This window comes from Sycon ciliatum, chromosome 10 (genome assembly GCF_964019385.1).
Source record: "Sycon ciliatum chromosome 10, ocSycCili1.1, whole genome shotgun sequence".
Classification (NCBI taxonomy): Eukaryota; Metazoa; Porifera; class Calcarea; order Leucosolenida; family Sycettidae; genus Sycon; species Sycon ciliatum.
In genome coordinates this window covers 1,638,079-1,661,024 of record NC_088652.1, presented here as the reverse complement: position 1 = coordinate 1,661,024, position 22,946 = coordinate 1,638,079, and the positions used below count along the sequence as shown (strand labels likewise).

The 22,946-nt window shown below is 48.5% G+C and overlaps 1 protein-coding gene across 3 annotated transcripts; it reads left to right on the top strand.

The window, feature by feature from the left end:
• The first annotated feature begins 3,360 nt into the window (after window positions 1-3,360).
• On the top strand, window positions 3,361-20,373 carry LOC135826363 (A disintegrin and metalloproteinase with thrombospondin motifs 10-like). 3 transcript variants are annotated; one of them, XM_065338975.1, is made up of 7 exons: window positions 3,361-3,798; window positions 15,707-15,812; window positions 16,142-16,307; window positions 16,800-16,893; window positions 17,274-17,378; window positions 18,611-18,788; window positions 19,309-20,373. In XM_065338975.1, the coding sequence occupies exons 1-7, from the start codon at window positions 3,610-3,612 to the stop codon at window positions 19,371-19,373; spliced, it is 903 nt and encodes a 300-aa protein (XP_065195047.1). In that variant the 5' UTR covers window positions 3,361-3,609; the 3' UTR covers window positions 19,374-20,373. The 3 variants fall into 3 exon arrangements, with proteins under 3 accessions (XP_065195047.1, XP_065195048.1, XP_065195049.1); XM_065338976.1 differs by lacking the exon at window positions 3,361-3,798 and adding an exon at window positions 14,696-14,964; XM_065338977.1 differs by lacking the exon at window positions 3,361-3,798 and adding an exon at window positions 14,973-15,264.
• Window positions 20,374-22,946: the final 2,573 nt, after the last annotated feature.

Below are 22,946 nucleotides of genomic sequence, written 5' to 3'. Positions count from 1 at the left end.
ACAACGTCCGTTAAATTAAACCGAAGTGCCACTGCACATGATGATTGTATTCATTTGTCTGAGGAAAATGAAAAGCTAAAAAGGGAGAATTTACATGCAATTAGGAAGTTATGCATAGGTACTAAGTACCGCATCAGACACAATCTCAGCTATCAGCACTTATAACTTATAAGGGTACTCAGGACGACAGCGGCGTGAGGTTTTAGAACTTTCCACAGGATACACATGTTATTCATAATTGTGCCTGATAAGGAATTGATTTACTCTTGATCAATATGATGTAGGTGTATGCAAACGCCACGATCATGCAACGTGCCTGCAATCATCGCCAAAGAAACGTCTTATGTTCGTATGAATGTACATGTACATGTACACGTATTCTTGTAAGGCCACAGACTAGCTAGCTGTACTGTCTTGTTATTACAGGGTACCCTAGGTTATTGCGTGACTTAACTTTATTAATTAAATTACACGAACGTGAAGCGTTTAACCGTAGCCAGTGCACTGCAGTAGAGGTATGGGGACAGCACGTGACATGCCATACATGTTGTACTGTATACCGCGCTGACGTGGTTAACTGAGAAAAGTGCCACCACTCTCGCCTAAGCCTCGCTGCTGCGAACAATTGTTGATAAAAACGTCTGGCGAGTCAGTATTAGACCACCCATTAAGTGCTTACAATGACCTCCTAGATCCTGCTCAAAGACCTCACCGAATCCGGGGATTTCTTGCCAGGCTCTTCATGTCCAAAGTTAGGCCCTTACTTTTTTGGCCTTAGTCACAGTTAGCGCCTTACACATGTACATTGTGTATAGTCATGTATGTACATGATAGCTAGGTTAGCTGGCACAGCTCCATGGATCCAGTAGAGCCTTCGCCACTCAATGTCATGAGCAAGCGCTAAGCACGCACGCACGCGACGTTCATTATTAGCATGGATCCACTTGTGCTAAGAGACTGGGAGTAGTGTGACTGAGCCCACACCGGCTAGACAATGAGGATAGAGAGCACACTTGTACACACACCATATCCGTTGAAACGCTGAAGCCAATGCCAATGGAGGCCGGAAGTTCAGACAGTGCCTGGAGGCGCTATCTCGTTGGTGTTACCGTGGCCTAGCAATTGACAGATCATGCTCAAACAATCGGCAGATTCTGCTCGAAAAGCAGTGAAATTGGCATAACCATTCAAACCTTGGGGCAGCCACTTCCTAGCTCCAGTTCTTTATCAACATACATAATACCACACGAGCATGAACCAAACAACTACATATATGTAGTTGTTTTGACAGTAGCATGAAACAAGGTGGATGACACTGTGTTCGGAAACAGTGACCTTACTACAACCGTCCGCGGTTGGCAAAACAAGGTTTATCTAATACATCAGTTTTAGGTTATTATAATACCAAACTATGTACTTGCACCAGAAAAAGCACCAAATTCTGCTACATTTCTGCGGCATTAGCCGGCAAGGGACTGGCTACGTCACACAGTGACGTCACCTACATGTATATGTAACAAGTAACAGTTAGCATGATCGAGGTTTACAGATTGTAGATCAATTGAACATGATCTGGTCGATGCAGTACAGTAGAGATTGATACGTTCTAGTACCAGTGTGAACTAAGGATTTGTAAAAACGGGTTTCTTCAACTCCCTGGCGTAAACAGAAAGCATACTAGTAACATCTGTGGAAATTAGCAGATCTTCCCCATCGGAAGTTTCCAATGGGAATGATCTGATATGGTGGAAGAATAACGAACCGAGACAGCCGGTCCTCAGGAAGGGCACCTCCGACGTTCGGAGCAGTCACGAAATGAATGGCAGGGTATCTCGGCACTGCAAATAATGGTGAATTCGAATGACAGAGAGAAGGCGAATCTGTGCTCTGCTACTCTAAAACCGGTGAAAACGTGATCTGCGTGATCTGCGGACTGAGTGATCTGCCGACTGAGTGATCTGCCGACTGAAGGTGATCTGCGTGATCTGCAGCTCATCGCAGGTGCCGGCACACGTCGCTACAAAAGGTAGTAACAGGGCAGGTTAATGTGTAACAAATAAAATCCGACCGCAGTGGTGATTCATAGTCTAGTCAACCGTCATTCCTGTCCTTTGTGGCGTATTAGCTTCCTTCATAGCGTGGAAGAAGGCCCAGTTCTCTTTGGGAGAGGCAGCCATGGTAAGAGAACAACAGCATCACTCATCCCTAGAAACAAAACGAGTTCCTGAGCGTCGAGATCTTTTAAGCACCAGTGACCACACAAGGAATATAGCCGGAGGGCCGGAGAGTATTGTACAATGTGTAACATGCACCAACAGTGCCCAGCCCCAGGTCGCAATTGACAATACGTCAAGTAGAAAATAGGGACGATGCAGTCATCTTATTCTTAGCGGAGTGAACCCTGCAACGTGCACTTTCGCACTGTGGGTCTCAAAGTCCGCTACCATCGTCTCCTTAATTACACTGTGCAGTTTGCGTCTTCCAACAAAAGGTCGAGCATGAAAGTGTTGAAGCAGAAGAGTTGCCCATACTAAGTACACTTTGCACTGAATGGAAATTAGCAATCCCAGTCAAGAGGGTCGTGGTCAAGGTTTGCCTCGTAAATACTTCCTTCTCCTCGAACTCTTGTAACCCTGAAGAGAGCGGTGAAGGATCGGAGCTCATCTACACTTCAGTACATGTAGTCCAGGACAAAATTCGAGGTCGGCCGCTCGAACTTGGATCACATTAATTTTTAAACTAAGCTGGCAAATCATGACTACAACAGCATCAGTATCGCCTGGTCACGTGATGACATGATAGATTGAAAGACAGTGGCACGATTTCTTGTCCCTTCGCCAAACTAAACTCGCCCATCATTGCAACACACAATAGCAAGCGAACAGGTCGCATGCCGATGACAAGTACACTTCGCTAAGCTTTTGTCTTGAACTCATACCCCGCACCAACCCTGCTCGTCCGGCATTCACAGGGCCAATGGCATGATCTCGAAGCCCGCTCCTTCGTGATCCAGTGTAACCCCCGAACCCACCTCACACCTCACCGCTGCTATGTGACGACTTGGCACTGTCGTACCCCTGTGCATGGCTTGCTCAAACAATACGACATGCTGTGTATACCAGGCTCTCGCACTCTCGCAGGCTTTGTGGCAATCGCAATGCAGTTTACGGGCTAGCTGCATGATTCGCACTGCACTGCAGTGCTGCATGCGGCGTGTGTCGCTATTACATTTACAACAATCCTATTCCCAGTGCAGTGCGCATGTGAGTCTGTGTGACATGTACGGGCTCTTTGGGGATGAAGTGTCACGAGACCAGCGGCAGTATAGTAGTAGTAGATCATGGAACATACTATGGGATTCGCTCCGGCCCGGGTGATGAATTCTGCAGAGCAATGGCACTAGGATATGGAGGGAGTACGTTGGCAGTATATCTGCTGTGGCTGGGATGCTCGACCATCCAGTCAGTCTGAAGAACTGTTTCGCGAAGGACCGCTGTTCACGTATTGTCCGTATGTAGTCGCAAGATACCACACACCCCGTTGTTAATCTATTTGGGTTGAGAATTTGAGGACATTGCATCCTCCCCTTTATCTACTATTTCGGAAAAAATGGATCAAGTTTCACAACGGCATTGTACTGATGTACAACAAGGTGCAGACAGCACAAGTGAATATGACAGCTGTCTGAATTGCCAGCGGAACTGCAGCCGTCGTCCAAGCCCAGCAACAAGACCGTCTGCAACAGCGCTGCTGGTATTGCTAACGATCACGTTATGCAGCGTATCTATAACATTAACGGTGAGTTGAGTTTCCGAGTCTGGGGATGACTTGCTGTATTCTCTGACAGCGCACATCCCATTAGGCAAAGTAAACTAACCACGTCTGACTGAGTAAAAGGGTTTATATTCAGGCTTAGGAATCGTGTGTACTTCTTCCACTCATATACATGTACTTCAACCAAATACGATCACTAAGATATTTTAGCTCCTTGCTTTCGATACCGACGTAAAATTCCGAATCTCCCTTTTCGCCATTACAATAATGCTGTGGCGTTGGACCAAACCTTGGAGTTCGGAAAATGTTTCCAGGAATATAATTCCTGGCTTTTGATCGAGGTGTTTAGTATTGTTTACCTGTTCCAATCCATCTTCACGACAAGTCGGAAAGCGAGCAGAGACCCCCCCTTCCTTTCAGGCTTTTTGATACGTGCTCTCTCTCTCTCTCTCTCTCTCTCTCTCTCTCTTTCTCTCTCTCTCTCTCTCTCTCTCTCTCTCTCTCTCTCTCTCTCTCTCTCTCTCTTTCTCTCTCTCTCTCTCTCTCTCTTGCAAAATCCTCCATGCTTCTAACAATCTCGCGGTGTAGAAGTGTGTCCCTTCGGAAAGGTGTCCAGCAAAAGGTACACCACCCAGTACTGCTGTGGGTTCTAGGTGTCACCCTTCCTTTGCATAGCCCAAGGCGATTGCTGCCACCGAGCTGGAAGAATGGGCAAAACTGGAGATGACACTGAGCACAACCTTGACGGCGCTAGCTAGGAGGTGACTGACCACTCACTTCTAGCATTGATGTTTGTGTTGGTATACTATACTGCTCTTGTGTTTGATTTAGTACTGAGCGTCCTTATCCTTGACAGTTACACACATGCGGTGATAGATCTTGAGGACACGGGGGCCCAATTCTACACAGTGTGCTAGTTGATGGTCTGGGGAGTTTGGGATCTGCACAAAGAACTTGCTAAGCACGGCTCTTCGCGGTGTGCCACAAGCCCTCAGTACATATCCTCGGGGCATTCAACATCCCAGTTTGCTCAGGAAGCTGGTCAACATTGTGACAAGATTCTGCGGAGCACAGAGAGTAGGAATGAGGTTAGTCCTTTCTTCAGAGTAGACGCAGTGGGTGAGGACGAAAGAAAATCCTTGTCGTGACAAGCGCGGTTTTCGTACAGGACCGCAACTAAATCTGGAGGCAGAGGCGTCGCGCAGTCATTCAGCTCTTCAGCTCCTTGCGATGCTGTAAAACGGGTGTAGCTTGTGTTTCAGTTACTACAAGACTTGCGTCAAGGTCACCACCCTGTGGCGCATGGCAATAACATTATAAATAACTTTACCCCGTGATCGCGCGATAGCTACGAAGTTTCTGAAGTATTTGACAGGATAAAAAATAAGGTGGATTTGCGAGATACGAAAGGTTTTCGGTAGATGTGCATTATGATGCTATTGTGCCAGGGCAGGTTGGAGATCTGTGGAGAGTAACAGCTGTAGATTGAAACGCAGACAATGGCCAAGGACTGGACGTGAAAACCGGCAACACAAGTGTGCGGCGGTTACCGGTATACCCCTTTCTCTTTCAAACGTTTTCGGCATTTTTCACCCCTTTGTTATATTGATTGTGCGTGCAAATCAACATAATCTGACGGGCTGAGCGACTGACTCTGTGATTGCAACATGCAGCGTGAGCTAGCTATGCCAACGCTGTGCGTGCGGGTATTGGACTGAGTGGTACATGGACCTGGTGCTAAGCCTATGTCTATGACCTAGTCTGCAAACACCTGTAGATTATGATGATAGACACAGCAGTCGGAAGCAGTTGTTCGGCAGCTCACGGTGTATTCATCCAAACAACCCCTCTATCACCATGATTACATACATGTACTTGTGCGTCATTGTACATTAAGTAGTATGCGGATTTCGAAGATGCCACAAAATTGGGGGAAACAGCACAACATCGAAGATTTCCTCTTAGCACACGTTCCCTGGTGGGTTAGTATTGGGAACGTGATGGTGGTGATGGCATGCGGAATTCCAGATACGAGGCTGGGGCGTAGAAGTAGCAGAGAACACTGTTGTGTTCACGATCCTAGCAGAGTGAACGCTGGCGATTGTAGTTGTGGAATCCACCCCTGTGTATTCCACCTCGTGCTTACACTAGCAATAGCACTATGTTGACTAGAGAATTCCAATTATCTTGCTGAAGAGGTGGCATGCACAACAGTGAATCCATGCTGAGGCAGCGCAGGCCGGCACACCCTCTGATCGCCCTGCACCGGTCCGGGGGTTCGACACTCCGCTCAGCGGGCAAACAGTGGCATCCGATAGAGTTTTGCTACCCCGCTGTGATTCCACTTGTGCGCTCAGATCTGTACGTATAGCAGTAACATGCCTATTATTGTAGGCAGGTAGTACGATTGTTAACGTCATGATGCTGTGCAGTAAGTCGCCTCTGTGCACGTGTCTCTGGATGATCAGGAAGGTCCGGGTCTCAAGAATGGCCACGTCGCTTTGGATAAAGGCACCAACGCACCGACCACCCTTCGTAGAGTAAACGTTAACTAGAACGATCAACGCCCATCCGCGGAGATTCTATGACCACCAGGCATTAGGAGATCCTCGCCAATATACACAGTATTCACATTTACATTGTGTCTAGTTCAGCACTTCGAGGCGTTTATCCGGCCAGGTAGATAAACATTATAAATAGCTAATAGCAATAGCAAGGAGGTGGCGCTGTGAAGAGTTTAACCAGCTTCACAGCGTGATCCTGGCAGCATTCTCCAACCCAATCACCATGATCAGCCTGCGGGCTCTCCGCGAGTAGGTAATTAGATTTGTTCGCAGATACTTTGCATGATTTTGGACAATCGCTTTCTCTTTTTCACCCAATTCAAATTGCCCACGCCTAGCCTCGTGCATGCTACTGCCTTGGGATACAGGTAATAGCGGTCAAAGTCAGAACTCAACGTCCTTATACGTGTGCTAGTTTATGGCACCAGTTTATTGCTGTCTGACGATCGCCTAGGCTATGTAATTGAGCAACTACAAGAACTCCGCCTCTCACGCCCGGGAAAACCGGCATGGACATGTACAAGAATCCCGGTTGCCACGCTGGAAAGCCTACAAGAACGCCGCCTTTCACGCCCGAGGGAACTTACACTGACTGAAGAACTCTGCCTTTCATAACAAGGACATCTTTTTCCAGGGGCAATGGCTACACAGGCGAAAGGTTTTATGGCGAGAATCACCTCACAGACCTTCTATTCTGTTCCCAGTGTGTGCGTGTGTGTATGCGCGCGTGTGTGTATGCGCGCGTGTGTGTATGCGTGTGTGTATGTACTCGTAGTAAGTCTAAAACAACGCAAGTGATTCTCGAAACTTGTGCTTCTTGGCGGCCCAATTCAAAATACCTAGCGAGAGCACAGAAGATCGAATAGATTGCCAAGAAAGCCAATCGTGAAGCGAATGAAGAGTTGAGACAGCAGCCATTCCAGGGAGATTGATATCAGGGAGTCGTGGAATTGGACTCCATGGTAGAGACGTATTTTGTGGTCCCTCCATCGGGCTTACATTCTCTTCTCCTGTACTGTTTCAGGTGATGTGTATCTATATTCATTACGTCATAGTTGTACTGCATGCACGCACACACACAGATTAGTTGAGTGTGCTTCTTTTTCCTGTTGTTCTTTCTCATGACATGTTTTGTTTCTGTTCCCAAGTCTTCACGAATAAATAGTAACGTATCATGGCGCAGTGAACTTGTTCTTTCCTGTGTCCGTGCCTTGTGTCCGCACCTTGTAGTGTTTGCACGGGCCCAGTTGTTTTTTTCCGTATGAAGTAGTAGTTTCCGCGATCGAAACTCTGTCTCAGTTGAATTATTTTAGTAGTGTATTTGTTCGTACTCGTGGACGAGTGACTAATCGTAATGGAACAATCACAGGACGATACCGGATTTGACCTGTCCTCCGCGACCGAGCGACAGCAGGAATCTCAAATGGGTGTCCTGATGAAATTTATGGAGCAGCAGATGCGTGCAGCTGAGGCTCGTGATAAGGCGATGCAAGATCTGTTCAAGAATGTTCAGAGCAGGTCGCTATCACCATCGCAGCCTCAGTTCACTCCGCAGCCCTCAGCACCAGCTCTGTCCACCTCGCAGACCTCAGCACCACGGCCAGTGAACAGTGTGTCCTGCCCACACTTATTGTCGTCTGCGACGCTGGCTGATTTTCACTCCTTCGTTGAAAGCTGGAGAGATTTTAGTGTTTGCCAGCATTTGGCCAGCCAGGCTCGTGAGGCCAGAGTGGCAACACTCCGTCAGTGTTTCGATGAGGAGCTGCGACGTTTTATCCGAGAGGATATTATTTGCATACCAGCTTCAGCTGACGTTGACCTGATGCTGGAGCGCATTCAGGCGTATATCAGACGGCAACGTAACCCACTGTTGGACCGCATAGAGTTTTACCAGCGTGTCCAGCAAGCTGGAGAATCATTTGATGCGTTTTACACAGCCCTGTGTGAACTACAAAGTGCATGCGACTTCTTGTCACACAGCCTATGTGGAACGTGTGATGCTCGCTGCTGTGCGCAGTGCAAAGGCCTCGGCCGTACCCTCAAGGAGGAATCTCTGCGCGACCGCGTCGTCATTGGTGTGCGGAACGATGAGACGCGACACAAGTTGCTCGCAACTCATGGTCTCACGCTTGACCAGGCTGTCACCCTCTGTCGGACGGAGGAAGCAGCATACCACACCAAGGCACACATGCCCAGTCCTGGCCTCCAGGCAAGTGCTGCCAAGCAGTCGGCGTACAAGCAGCAGAAACGTCACAAGCCAGCTGACTCTAAGTCAAGTGCGACCAAGTCCACTTGTCCAAATTGTGGTCGTTCTGACCACACGAAATCTGTATGTCCTGCCAAGGGCAAGAAGTGCAACTCCTGTCATGGCATTGGGCATTTTCAGCGAATGTGCAAGAGCCAGAAACAGCCGAAGACTAGCTCTGCTGCCAAGCTTGGACAGCTGAAGCTACAGCGTGCGTCTCGCGTGGACCGTCGCACAGTACCTGTTTCGACCATGCTGCAAACAGAGGATCAGCCATCCCAACTGTCCTGGACACCAGACACAGGCAGCGACGTTGATGCCATTGGTGAGGAGCACCTCACGCAGATCGGTGGGTTCGTCGAGAACTTAGATGACGACCACGACTGTGTGCAGGCTGTGACCGGTGAGCCGCTACGCAACCTGGGCAAGATACGTGCGACTCTACGAGTCGGTGAGACGCAGCATGAAACCGTCATCCATGTGTACAAGGGTCTACACGATGCCCTGCTCTCTCATACCTCATTGCGTGCGCTGAAGTTTCTCCCACCTGATTGGCCAGTCCAATTCACCGCTGAACACGAGGGTGCATCTTCACCCAAGATCTGTGCAGCTGTTTCGTCATGCGCTCATCCTAGTGATGCTGAGTTAGCGCGAACACGTGAGCAGCTCCTGCAAGAGTTCGCTGACGTTTTCTCGGATTCCGGTCTGAAGCCAATGGAAGGTCCGCCAATGGAAATTGAGCTACAGCATGATTCTAAGCCTTCCTGTGTGCACACTGCTCGACCAATACCGTATGCATTCCGTGACCAGATCAAGACTCAGCTCGACGGCATGGTCAGCGACGGGATTATTGAACCAGTGACGGAGCCCAGTGAATGGTGCCATCCGATTGTCATAGTAGACAAGAAGGGCAGCACTGAGAAGCGCCTCACAGTTGACTTCAAGCGGCTGAACGACCAAGTCCGTCGTCCCGCGCATCCCGTACATACGGCACGTGACGTTGTCTCTGGAGTTGGCTCTGCTAAGTTCTTTACGAAGCTCGATGCAAGGCACGGCTACTGGCAGATTCCTCTCAGTGACACTGCTCAGGAATTCACCACGTTTATCACCCCGTACGGCAGATATCGTTATCTACGGAACCCGCAGGGTCTAATATCTGCTGGGGATGAGTTCAACCGGCGCACTGATGCTGCGTTCTCTGCCATCCCGCGTCTCGGCAAGGTAGTCGATGATTGCCTAGCGTACGACGACGACTTTCTGTCGCATGTCAGCCACGTGCGCGAGATTCTGCTCTGCGCCAGGGAGCATGGTATCACGTTCAGCCCCGCCAAGTTTGTGTTCGGTACGCAACGTATCCATTTCTGCGGCTACAACGTCACGCCTGATGGCTGGGTCGTCGACGATGATAAGACGTCCGGTATTCGCCAGTTTCCAGTACCCGCCAACAGAACCGATCTCCGTTCGTTCCTCGGTCTAGTGAACCAATGTGGCGAGTTCACTCCACATCTAGCCGAGTTGACCAATCCTCTGCGTGGCCTGCTCAAGACCTCCCGTGAGTTCATGTGGGACGCTAGCCACACTGCAGCGTTTGAACGGACGCAGGAAGCTCTCTTGTCCCCTCCGGTTCTCGCTTTCTATCAAGTTGGTCAAGACCTCCGGCTTGAAACCGATGCATCCGCTCTAAGAGGTCTCGGATTCGTGCTTTGGCAAAAGCAGAATGATCAGTGGCGTATTATTCAGTGTGGATCCCGCTACCTGTCTGATGCTGAAACACGTTATGCTGTCATCGAGTTGGAAATGCTCGCTGTAGTATGGGCCGTGCGCAAATGCCGCATCTACCTGTCTGGTGCGCCATTTGAAGTAGTCACCGACCACAAGCCCCTGATTCCGATCATCAACTCATATTCGTTGGATCAGATCGAGAACCCGCGTCTTCTACGATTACGCCTCAAGCTCCAAGCCTATCAGCTGCAGGCATCTTGGCGAAAAGGTTCTGAAAATGCCTTCGCCGATGCGCTGTCCCGGAATCCTGTTGGCATTCCTTCCACCACTGATGAGCTTGGTGAAGCCCCGTCGCTTCATTGCCGCAGCATTCAGATCTGCATGGTGCACTCGGACACTGAGCCGAATGCGAATCTCAAGGTTGCAGAGCTGCGGGAAGCTGCAGCTGCAGATGCCACGTACCAGTCATTGATTGAGTGTATCTTGACTGGATTCCCTGATCGCCAGCAGAAGTTGCCTGCTCCGTTACGTGCGTACTGGAATGGACGTGAGCATCTCTCCGTCGACCATGGCATTGTGTTGAAGGGCAACCGCATTGTTGTTCCTGAATCATTGCGTGCTCAGGTATTGCACAACCTCCACGCTTCACACCAAGGCCTAGTGCGTACTAAGTCTCGTGCGCGTCAGCTTGTATACTGGTCCGGTATCACCAAGGACATTGATACACTCGTTCGTTCTTGTCCTGCTTGCCGCGAACACCAGTCGTCCCAGCCAGCTGAGCCCCTGCTGAACGACCGAACCCCAACACTCCCGTTTGAATGTGCATCTGCCGATTTGTTCACTTGTCAAGGTCACGACTTTCTTGTGTATGCAGATCGTTTGACCGGTTGGCCCTGTGTCGCGCGTACTGGCCGCACCACCTCATCGCATGACGTGATACTCGCATTCCGTCGCTGGTTCTCTGATGTTGGTGTTCCTGCTGTGCTGTGTACAGATGGTGGTCCCCAGTTCTCCTCGCATAAGTTTGCTGAGTTTTGTAAGCGCTGGCAGGTAAACCATGTCATGTCCTCTCCCCACTACCCGCAGAGTAATGGGCACGCCGAAGCTGCTGTCAAAGCCATGAAGCGTCTTATCACCAAGACAACCGTGAATGGCAATCTTGACACAGATGACTTCCGCCGAGGGCTACTGGAATGGCGAAACACACCTGGCTCCTCTGGTCAGAGCCCCGCTGAGCTCCTATATGGCCGCTCTCTCCAGTCATTCGTCATTGCACATTGGAAGGAGTTTGATTCATCCTGGCTCTCCAAAGCGACGACACGTGATGAGACTGCCATGCCATCCGACGATTCCGTCACAGACAAGTCGTCAACTCGTCGCTCGTTGCCGCAGCTCCGCCTCGGCACCCACGTGGATGTTCAGCATCCGCGCACCAAGCAGTGGTCTATTCGTGGGGTCATTGTTGCTGTCGGTAATCATCGGGACTACCTAGTGAAGTTGCCGAGTGGTCGCATTTATTGGCGGAACCGCAGATTCCTGCGTCCGTATCGCCCACTTGTGCCTGCACCGCTTGTTGTCCAACCGGCTGCTGCTGACGCCTCTTCCCCGCCGCCGCCGTCCCGCCGCAGCGCACGTCAGCGCAAGCCACCCCAGCGTTTAAACATTGGTTCGCATCATGGACAGTCCTATGATTGACACTCTTGATCACTAATGTCAATTTCTGCTGTCTCTGCTTTGTTGTTTTCATTCTTCATTTTGTTTTATTTATGATAGATGTTGCTGTCACAGGTTTCGCAACATCTCGAAGGGGCGTGATGTGTATCTATATTCATTACGTCATAGTTGTACTGCATGCACGCACACACACAGATTAGTTGAGTGTGCTTCTTTTTCCTGTTGTTCTTTCTCATGACATGTTTTGTTTCTGTTCCCAAGTCTTCACGAATAAATAGTAACGTATCATCAGGGTCGTCAGAAATGTGTTTACAGCACTCGTAAACATGTACTGGCTAACTAATTTGTGAAGTAAGTTACATGTAGTTCCCAGTGGATTCCTGAACAACGGTGTCAGGATTCCCAGCGCTGAGCTCATTACTCGGTACAGGATCCGTGTAGCGCAGCCATTGAAGCCAATGACATGTTCCTATCATTACTGAGTGATGTCTAGAACGTCAATAGGGACTCTAATTGTGGACACAGGACACTCGAAGAAGTCTTTTAGCGATTCGCACTTGCTGACTTGATTATTTGTTTACATGCGCGTTAAGTGGCCGCTCAATAGGACCCTTGCTACGGTCTTATCACGTCTCGCTAAACGCATTAGCGTCCTGTCTCTATAGTGCACGCTGCGACTGAAGCCCGTCAGTTCGAACGTAGATGGTGTCCTTTTTAACACTGGTCTGCTTGTGAGTTATGCATGGGGCGTGTAGTGGTGGCATCTGAAATCCGACCTATGGAGCGGTGCGCTCACATTGCAAGACCCAGTTACACTACGAAATACACGGCGCACGAAAACAAGCCGTTGGATTTCAGTTGCCGCCATTGTTGTACATTGTACGTGGGCGCTCTACCACTCTGGGCTCATCAGCTTTCATAACGATACACTGAGGGGAGCTTCTCCTGCTGGAACCGTACAATCATCTTCATGTACAGTACAAGTACACGTGTTTGGTTTTACAGCATAGCAAGGCGATGAAACACCGTGTTACCAGGGAATCAAAGAAATCCGACCCCCTTCAGAGTAATAGTGGAAGGTGCAATATCTTTTAAAATTGACCGATGCGCAACACGTACGAGGAAGGCCCCAACAAATATTACAATTATAATTTTAAACGACCACTTGATGCAGAGGAGCAGGTCGACGGTCGAACATACATGTACCTGTATACGCTGATGGTCACGTTCAATCTCGAGCCCGCCCCGGTAAACCATGGAATCAGGTTGACATAGGAATTCACTGACACCTGTCTGGTTATACAATGAAGGTGTGTTTGTGATACTGGTCTAAGTAATAGTTGTATCGACACTGCATCGTGGCTGCTCTTGATCGTGTGTCCCATGCCCTGACTCGACATTACTCCTCTTGTCTGCCAGCTTTCTAACAAGGATCTGCTGCGAGACCTGTAAAGTGGCTCGCTTGAAATTGTTTGTCTCGCAGCAAGGCGAACAAAGCGTGCATTGTCCAGCAATTCACGAGCTGACACTGAAAGTGAGTTTTTATCGTTTCCTTAGACGCTGTTGAGCAGCGCAGGGTGATTGTATCATCTCGACACGTGACCAGAGGCATTACATGTCGTGATGTGGCAAGATCCACTTGTGTTCTGTGGCATTTTTGTAACATACGAATTGCGGAGTGCCACGTGAAGTAATAAGCGTAATATGAGTAAGATGGTATTGACAGATATTTGTTGCAACGTTAGTCGTACGTCTTGCGCTACAGTGTACCATGGTCTGTGACAGTTGAACAGCGAGATTCAAGTTTGAGAGAGATAAAAAATAGCTTGTGCTTGTGGTTTCAGCATGCAGTCTGAGTCCGCATGTGCGAGCCGCAGCACTTGAAACAATGTGAACTGGGAATGTTCATTTGACGCTGCGCTCGCCTTTTGTAAGTTCTTAGTAGTAACGTCTTACCCGATACTTCTTCTGAAGCTGTTTGTACACTGCCCCGTGCACTGGTGATAAAGACTTACATGTACATGTACGAGCTACTAATAATACTGGTAGTTGTTTCACGTCACTGCAGGGTCGAAGGTCTGATGACCCTGGTGGCAGTAGGGCTTGAGCCCAGGACACGTTGCATCGAGAACATACTCCACACTCTGCCATTACTCAGCACAACTACAGTGTAATACTTGCTTGGATCTAATCTGATGTGCAGCTACATTTAGGTTCACATCAATAATTATCATGATTCGTGTACTGCATCTTCTCGCCAGCATGGTTAAGTCGTTCATATACATGTACACGTACCGGTGTATACATGTACATGTACATGTCCAAGAAGAACATCGTTAACGTTGTGACACCGAAACTGGCGAATCCGATTCTGCAGCCTCTTTGTCACGCCTTGGAACGCAGTACACGAGAAACTCCAATTAGCCTGTGTGCTATAATTGCATTACATTTGTACGTCCGGGATCTCACGGATGCATTGCCTGCCATTCCTCAGCGGCGATACACTGCTTCCCTGTGTGCGTGCAATATCAGCCTAACACAGTAACAGTTAGCCTACCCAGGGCTAGGGTAGCGCTTGTCTACGATAATGCGATGCATTGTATGACTGCGATAATTGTTGTAGAGTTGGTGTTGTGCATGATTTCTGATTACAGTCATGGACGAGGTGCGTGTCATCATGGTCATTGCTAGACCCTGAGGTATGCTGCGAGCTTTTCCATGTAGCGTCAATCAAGGAGCCGTTATCTAATAAAGCCAGGCAAACTGATCTCGCAGACACTCGACGATGCAGCGGGGTACCTGCAGTGAAATGCGACGGGACAAACAGCGCAATCACAATCACACATCATTACTTCGTCATCTCTCGTTTTCGACGATCTTTCATCATCGTTAGTTTTCAAAGACCCTAGACGGTATAGGAGCTGTGTGAAACCATGCCAAACGTCTGGTCGATGCCGCTGTCAAATGAACTCTGCTACTTGCACTGTGAGATCTCTGCCTGGTCTGACTTCAGCTGCAGGCGAAAGTCGTCTTGTGTTCTTTCCCGTAGCTCAAGTGGTACATGTACAACGTCTTTTTGATGATAACGCAATTATAGGACTGGTTAACCCCACGGTGCTATGGACTGAACAAATACTAATCAGCGATAGTTACTTCCAGTGTAACGAAGCTCCAGTACAAGCTCCACTACTTATTGTGTACATTGATTGTGACGTTTAATCTCAGCACTAGACTGATGAACTCTAAAACTGTGAACCTTCCATTAACTGGAATCCATGTAAACAGGTACTATGAATTTAATAAAGGGGGGGGGGGCGCGCATTTTGTCATCCCTACAAAAACCCGAATTTGAGACCCCAGATTTTAACGACCGGTGTCTAGAACGTGAAGGTGGTCAAAACGGGCCTTTCTTCGGAACTCTCCCGGTTCCTAGGTTTACCTTACTAACACTTGCGAGCAGTGCCTGATGATTTGTCAGTGCGTGAACTTTAAATCTTATTGTTTATAGCAGGACAAACAGAAGATGTACATGTATGTTGGAACGGAGATTGAGAATGAACATGATGTGATAATTGTACATCTTGATCTAGGTCTTGTTTTGTATTTTGTGGTACTCTGCTGCCCACATGACGACAATACTGACGTGCGTTTGCGTGCTTATGTCTGTGCGCGACTGTGCGCGTGCTTGCGTTTGTGTGTGTGCTTGTGTTTGTTGCTGCGTATACAGCCGTGTATGGCGGCACCGCTGAGCGATAGTAACATACACCTGCCGGCCGTGACGTACCATTACCATTTCGTGAACTGGACGCCTTGCAGTGGATCGTGTGGAGCAGGTCAGTGCGATGAGCGCTGCGATGAGCGCTTGAATTGGGTCTGCCCTTAAACATCTCTGCTCGTGTGTGTGTGTGTGTGTGTGTGTGTGTGTGTCGGCGTGTGTGTGCATGTGCGTGTGCGTGTGTGTGCGTGTGTGTCATAGCATGGTTATATTATTGATATCATTATTCTTGCCATGGAGCATCGCTGGACATAAGCGAGGGTCTCTGATTCGAGTCCTGGTGGTGCCATTGAATTTGTATCCGGACTTTTCCGGTTTTCAACATTCCCTCAAACCAAAGAACCCTATAATAGAGAAAGTTATGATTTTTGTGGCTGTGTGTTCTAGGTGTTCAGTCTCCTATCATCAAGTGCCAGCGAGGCGTTGGGTCAGTGGACGACTGGGAAAACATGGTGTTTGACATCGTGGACGATCAGTACTGTGTGCTGGCCGGTAAAGTCAAGCCAGTAATCCAGACAACACGACCATGCCGCCTCAAACCATGCATGCCAAAGTAAGTACATTATGTACGTGAAAACATACAGTTGATACTGAGTGTATACTCAATCTGCGGTCAGAATTGTTTCGTCCTGTGTGGACTCATCAGCGCAGTGTATGATAAGTTACCAGTGTCCTTTCGGATCTTATCTACTTGTACATCTGTTGAATTGTTTCGGGGATTTTTGTCCGTTCTATATTAGCGCCGCTAGTGATTTGCATATTCAGTGTATGTTTGTTCTGCCTATTGTCACACAGATCTCCCTCTTCGTTTTCATATGCACGTGCCCAGAATAGAAAGATGCGTGTACATGTATGTGCATGTTTGTCCCGTCTGATCATTTGTCTGCGTGTGCCTCAGTACAAACTTCTGCAAATCCAGTTTCTCATGTCCACAATCCATAAATCTCGTATTTTTAGAAATTGTATCCACAAATCATCAATCCACAAAGTCGTCTTGGCAGCTATGGTAACTGTGTGCATGTTCATTGCCCTCTTTCTTGTGCAGCTCCTGGGTTAAAGGTCACTGGTCGCAGTGCAATGCATCGTGCAGTGGAGGGTATAGGAGAAGACCAATTATGTGCTATAACCCGAACACTATGGTAAGCCGATAATTATATCAGGATCCAGCAACACTAACATTCATAATACCTAATAGACTATTTTCGTCCCCATAGTCGCACACCTTGTATAACATTTATCCGCCCATTGTTCTCATACCGGTATTAATCTTGGACCAGTATGACACTGGATTCACTTCGTCTTGGGGGTTGAGACATGAGAAGATGTATAACAGGGTTGATACTTCTGCATCCATCAAAGGCCTCATGGGCTTTTATCACGAGGTGTTTTTCAATCACAATCGGTGACCAGTGCAGCCGTTTGAATTGCTACCCTGTGATCGTTTTCTATGCAAAGCTAGAGTTGCAACTGAAACCTCGTTCTTCCTTCTCTGTGTGTATGTTCATGTTGCCCTATGTAGAGAAGTGAGCCAGCGTCGGAATGCCGCAAGCCGATACCACGTCACCTGCAACGCTGCAACACCAGTCCCTGCGACGGTCAGTGGATGGTCGGAAAATGGAACAACGTAAGTAGCCAACGAAAATGCTGCTGGCTAATATCAAGAGCTCATAACATGGATATGTACTCTTTCTAATATTAAAGGACACAATGACCATATATAGGCTTGTCACGTGGGACACTGCTGGACACCTGACATGTACAGGCGTTACTGAAAACTAGCTACATAATATGCATGATCTCCTGCTAGAATCATGCAAGAGTTGAAATAATAGCTACAGGTATGATGAACATTTGCCCAGTAGATTCAGGACAAGTCAAGTCCGTCGTGGAAGTAATGCCTCTCTATCTCTCTCTCTCGTTCTCTCTCTCTCTCTCTCTCTCTCTCTCTCTCTCTCTCTCTCTCTCTCTTCCTCCCTCCCCCCCCCCCTCTCAGGGCCTGCTCTAGACATTCAACACAGCCCGGTCAGAGTGTACCTGGCGCATGTAGGCCAGCCGGGTCAAGCCGGGTTAGATCATCCGGCAGAAAAACAACCATAACGCCTGCTCAAAACGCAGGAAAACAGAAAGGCGAATTTATGACCGGAAATCGGAAATTTTAGAGAACAAGGCGAACTATCAAAGTCCGCAAACGTAGAAGGTAAACGACCAAATCCACTGCCGCTCGTCTTCCTTTGGAAATGCGTCTTGCACAAAGCGCATGACATGGATAGACTGGCATGGTCGTAGTCCTGCCAGGGTCACGACCTTTCTTCCAAGAGTCTTGGAAAGCGTGAGTTCTTTTTCTCTTCGTTGCGGGCTCATCAAATCATCAGTCGGCTGAAAATTTGCAACTGTGTCAAAAGCTATAGCCAAAGTTACGCTTTTGACTGCCTGCCCCATCGACTTGGAATGTCCTGACTTCCTGCTCGCCGCTGGCCAGATCGCGCTCGAACCAGTTGACCCTAGTCCCTAGCCGAGTTTCTGTCGCTTGTAGACTCTAGCGTGTACGGTTGCGCTAGATTTGCAACAGATGGGGTCCGCGAGTCGTAAAATACCGGTATTTTAGGAATCCATTGTCAGTTTGAGACATTTTTCAACTGGGTCAGACTGGACCCGGTGTTTTCTGTTCAGCCAGGTCGTGCAGTTCCCCAGCCGGGCGCGTGACCCGGCTGACCCGGCTCTCCAGCAGGCCCTGCCACTCTCGTAATGTTACGAAAGGCCTAGTCGAAACTACATGGCTTCTGTGCTTCGTGTGTTTGTTCACTTACCTCCAACCAAGAATCTATTTCTCTCTCTCACCTTGTTTCTGTTCACCAGTGCTCTACATCGTGTGGCATTGGAGTACATCAACGGCGAGTAGTTTGCCGATCGTCGTCCGGAGTAATAGTCTCATCACAGTCGTCGCGCAGTGCAATATCCGAGCCTTCCGGCTGTCGTTATCTGATACAGCCGCCACGCACACAACTCTGCTGCAACTCGTCCGGATGCCCAGCTGGTAAGAGGGCCATATATTGCACATGTACGTGTCGTCATTAGCCGAGTGACGTCATGCTTATCCTGGACTCATTGCATGCAGTACGAAAACCTGCCCTTACGGCCTTCGTGCAGCGGTAACTGTCCTGATAACGTTTTGACAAGATTCTGCTTAACCTGGCCCGGCAATGCACAGCACTGAGGTGCATGATAATGTGCCCTGGCAATTCAGGATTCCGCTTGTTGGTACACGGTGCGGTTGTTGGTACACTGTGCGGCAAATACAGGTTTACTGTACAATGGTATGGTATGGTATGGTATTGATTTATTTGAATTCGGTATCTCAACAGTACATTGTACAACTTGGGAAGATCCGAATGACATAGATACATACAATGCCATGAACACTTCTAGGAAAATTGTGTACCACAAAATTCACGAAATTCTCTTTTTCTGTGTAAGTTATGCACATATACATACGTGTCTTCATGTGTTTTCCTTTGTGCGTGCGTGTTTTCATGCTGTCTGTCTATGTGCTGCAGACAAACAGAATATCTGCACCAGTCCACCAGCATCCGCATCTCCAGGCTCAACCACACCATCATAGCACAAGGCTCAGTGAAATCGAGTATTCAGAGGACACCGCTGTGGTGCTTGGCTTTTCAGGTCGGATACAAAAAAATCTGTTGTTGGCAATGCCTTCACTGTACACGGTCCGCTGCAATCAAAGCCGGCCGACTCGGTACCTAGCTCCCCAGGTCTGGGACAAGCAACCCTGATGTGGCTGCTACATGCCCAGCTGGGCTCGAGAAAAGACTGACGATTGTCACCAGTGGAAACTGGACTATACTGGATGTTGTCAGTGGCAACGAAGCGTCACTGTCGCTCATGGCAACCAAGCGTTACTGTCGCTCATGGCAATCAAGCGTCATTGTTGCTCTTGGCAACTAAGTGTCACTGTTCCTCATGGCAACCAAACACCACCGTCGCTTATGGCAACTAGTACATCTCCTCCTGGATATGACAATTCTATGCGTCACCGTAGCTGCAACTGGAAGCTGACAGAGTACACCAATCATCCAGCAGTGCCAGGTCATGTGATCGCTGCCTTGGCCACACACCGAAATCTGTGTGAGTGTTACAGTCCCTGGATGAAGTAGAGTAGAGAGCTATTATCTTCACTTTCCCCTTCTGCCAAGATCAACAGCCTGTGAGCCGTGTTCTTGTTCTTGCAAGCTATCTTGTCACTCAGTGTGCATCAGCCTTCTGAACTATTCCTGCTGGGCCGTCACACAACAATAATTATGGACCTCTAATTGATTCCAGTGCATGGCATTTCAGCATCTAACTGCGATCTGCCACAGAATTCATTGGCTCCCCTTCTCGTCCCCTTCTCGTCCCCTTCCCGAACCGATAGGCTCCAAGACCCGTTTGTCAATCCTATATAAATCGTCAAACAATCATCCAGTCAAACAATACAGTCTACTATACATTTCGAAAGGTTCCCGTGGAATCTCTTTCCTTCTTGAGACCCTATTTAATCAACCTTGAGAAACTGATTACAGGATTACTGAAAGTACCATTATATCAAAGTCATTTTCAAATAACTGCGAGCATCCTGAATTCACGTGTGTGAATGTGTGAATGTGTGTGTGTATGTGTGTGTGTGTGTGTGTGTGTGTGTGTGTGTGTGTGTGTGTGTGTGTGTGTGTGTCCCATATGGTGCAGTGGTATGTGCAGTCGATTTCCAATCGAGAGGTTGCGGGTTCAATTCCCGACGATTATGGTCGCACACGTCTTTCTTCTCTTTCTCGGACTCTTCCTGACTTTTCTTTCATTCTCCTGGGTGGTTACCAACAGCCAGTGTATGCCGGAGTATGTGGTGTGGTGTGTGTGCGTAAAAAATGGAAAAATGAAAAATAGGGATTCACTGGCCAGAAAAAGTCACTTCAAACAGCTGTGTGGTGGATACCAGGCTAAAAATAGTGGTGGTCAATTCATCAGCCTTGCAAGCTGTTGAATGGTGTAATCCCAGCACAAGTTGCTATGTCTAACATAGCTGTTCGCTATCATCGCTTCCGCGATGGGCATGTCTGAGGTCTGAGGTCTGAGGTGTGTGTGTGTGTGGTGTGTGTGTGTGTGTGTGTGTGTGCGTGTGTGCGTGTGTGCGTGTGTGTGTGTGTGTGTGTGTGTGTGTGTGTGTGTGTGTGTGTGTGTGTGTGTGTGTGTGTGTGTGTGTGTAGAGGCAGGTTCGCATGAAGTGCACGTGCTTCATCATCCGACTCCTATCATAAGTCCAGTGTCGGAGTGAGTGAGTGAGTGAGTATGTGTGGTGGTGGTGATGGTGTGTGCACATTTGTGTGGGCACGTGTGCGCGTGTGTGTGTGTGTGTGTCAGCTAGTGTATGCCGGAGTATGTGGTGTGGTGTGTGTAAAAAAATGGAAAAATGAAAAATAGGGATTCACTGGCCAGAAAAAGTCACTTCAAACAGCTGTGTGGTGGATACCAGGCTAAAAATAGTGCCATTAGTGGCGGTCAATTCATCAGCCTTGCAAGCTGTTGAATGGTGTAATCCCAGCACAAGTTGCTATGTCTAACATAGCTGTTCGCTATCATCGCTTCCGCGATGGGCATGTCTGAGGTCTGAGGTGTGTGTGTGTGTGTGTGTGTGTGTGTGTGTGTGTGTGTGTGTGTGTGTGTGTGTGTGTGTGTGTGTGTGTGTGTGTGTGTGTGTCGGTCAATTAATCAGCCTTGCAAGCTGTTGAATGGTGTACTATATATCCCAGCACAAGTTGCTATGTCTAGCATAGCTGTTCGCTATCATCGCTTCTGCGATGGGCAGGTCTGAGGTCTGGGGTAGGTGTTGGCGGATAATGCTCGGTAATATGGGATATAATGCTCTCAGTAATGCTCCACAAAAGGCCATATAATGCTCCAAATAATGCTGATAATGCTCCGTCGGATGGAATATAAACTCCTGAACCTTGCGGTATCGGGCTAAGAAAAGCGCTATAATATTGCACCCATGCTATGCAACATAGAACGCACAATCTGGATCCGCCGCAGAGACTCGGACGGCCTCAGTAAGACCGGTGCCGGCTAGAGCCTTCCCAAGTCGTTTCTGATACGCCAAGAAGGGCTCCTTGACCAGCTTCTGCCTCTGAGTTTCCCTCTCCAAACGAGACTTTCCTTGTTTGTGTCTCGCGGTAGCAATATGGGACATGATTATACTCTTCTTCCCTGGCAATGTTGTATGGCATGCCAGGCACACTAACTTGCCACAGTCGCTTTTGAGCGGCTCCGCACCCGTGTTTCGGCACTGATGGCCACTTCAGTGCTCTGTCCATGAGCTATTCGCGTCCTTTTGGAAACATTTTCAGACTTGGTAATAGCTGTTTTCTGAAAAGACCGCTTCCTCGCTATCGCGGCAGGATCTGCAGTTTCCAACTCGACGACGTCACTATCATCAGAGGACTCCGCCAAAAGCTCATCTGGAGAAAGCCCAGCTTCCTCCCAATCCCAAGAACGGCATCGCGGCGAGTCAGCCATCAGCGTTGGCTGCTAGTTAGCTGGTCTTACACAATGGTCAATGTCCGCTGAAAGTCCAGCGTTACTCTTCGACAAAGACATGGACTCTTGCTTCGATGAAAAATGTTTTTTGTAACATTGTGGACGGTTAACCGGGTAAGGACTTAGGTCTGGAATATGTGCGTGTGCGCACCTCCACCGTTCCATGCTGGCTCACATTTGTTTCGTTCGTTCGGCGTTGTTACCTGGATCTTCAAAAAGTAAGCAATGACTATGTAGTTAGTTAGTTGCTGGCCGAAGATAGACTTCCGGGACCGGAAGTTTCTGCGAGAGTTTCCACACTGTGCTGGACCACAGCTAGCTACTGGCATGGCACTGCATGCAGTATGCTGGGCCTGGCACTGCGTGCCACGATCTGTTTGGTACCATGCATGATGCGTGCGGTGGTCTATCGCTTGTAAGTAAAATATTAATTAGTTGTAGACTATTCTATAGTAATACATCGCGTATAGTAATAAATGTTGCCAATCAAAGACCAACGCTATAGCCGATACAAATCTATACATGAGGATGTGTGTAGATCTACTATGCAGTCATGTAGAACGTCGTATAATGCCATTTTTGGCCTCGTAATGCTTTATAATGCTCGTAA

What these genes read in the sequence shown, in the direction of transcription:
- LOC135826363 (XM_065338975.1), top strand. Translation starts at nt 3,610, where the DNA reads ATGGATCAAGTTTCACAACGGCATTGTACTGATGTACAACAAGGTGCA. An exon ending in GCGTATCTATAACATTAACG is followed by an intron (nt 3,799 to 15,706) that starts GTGAGTTGAGTT and finishes CTGCGTATACAG; the next exon opens with CCGTGTATGGCGGCACCGCT. An exon ending in CAGTGGATCGTGTGGAGCAG is followed by an intron (nt 15,813 to 16,141) that starts GTCAGTGCGATG and finishes TGTGTGTTCTAG; the next exon opens with GTGTTCAGTCTCCTATCATC.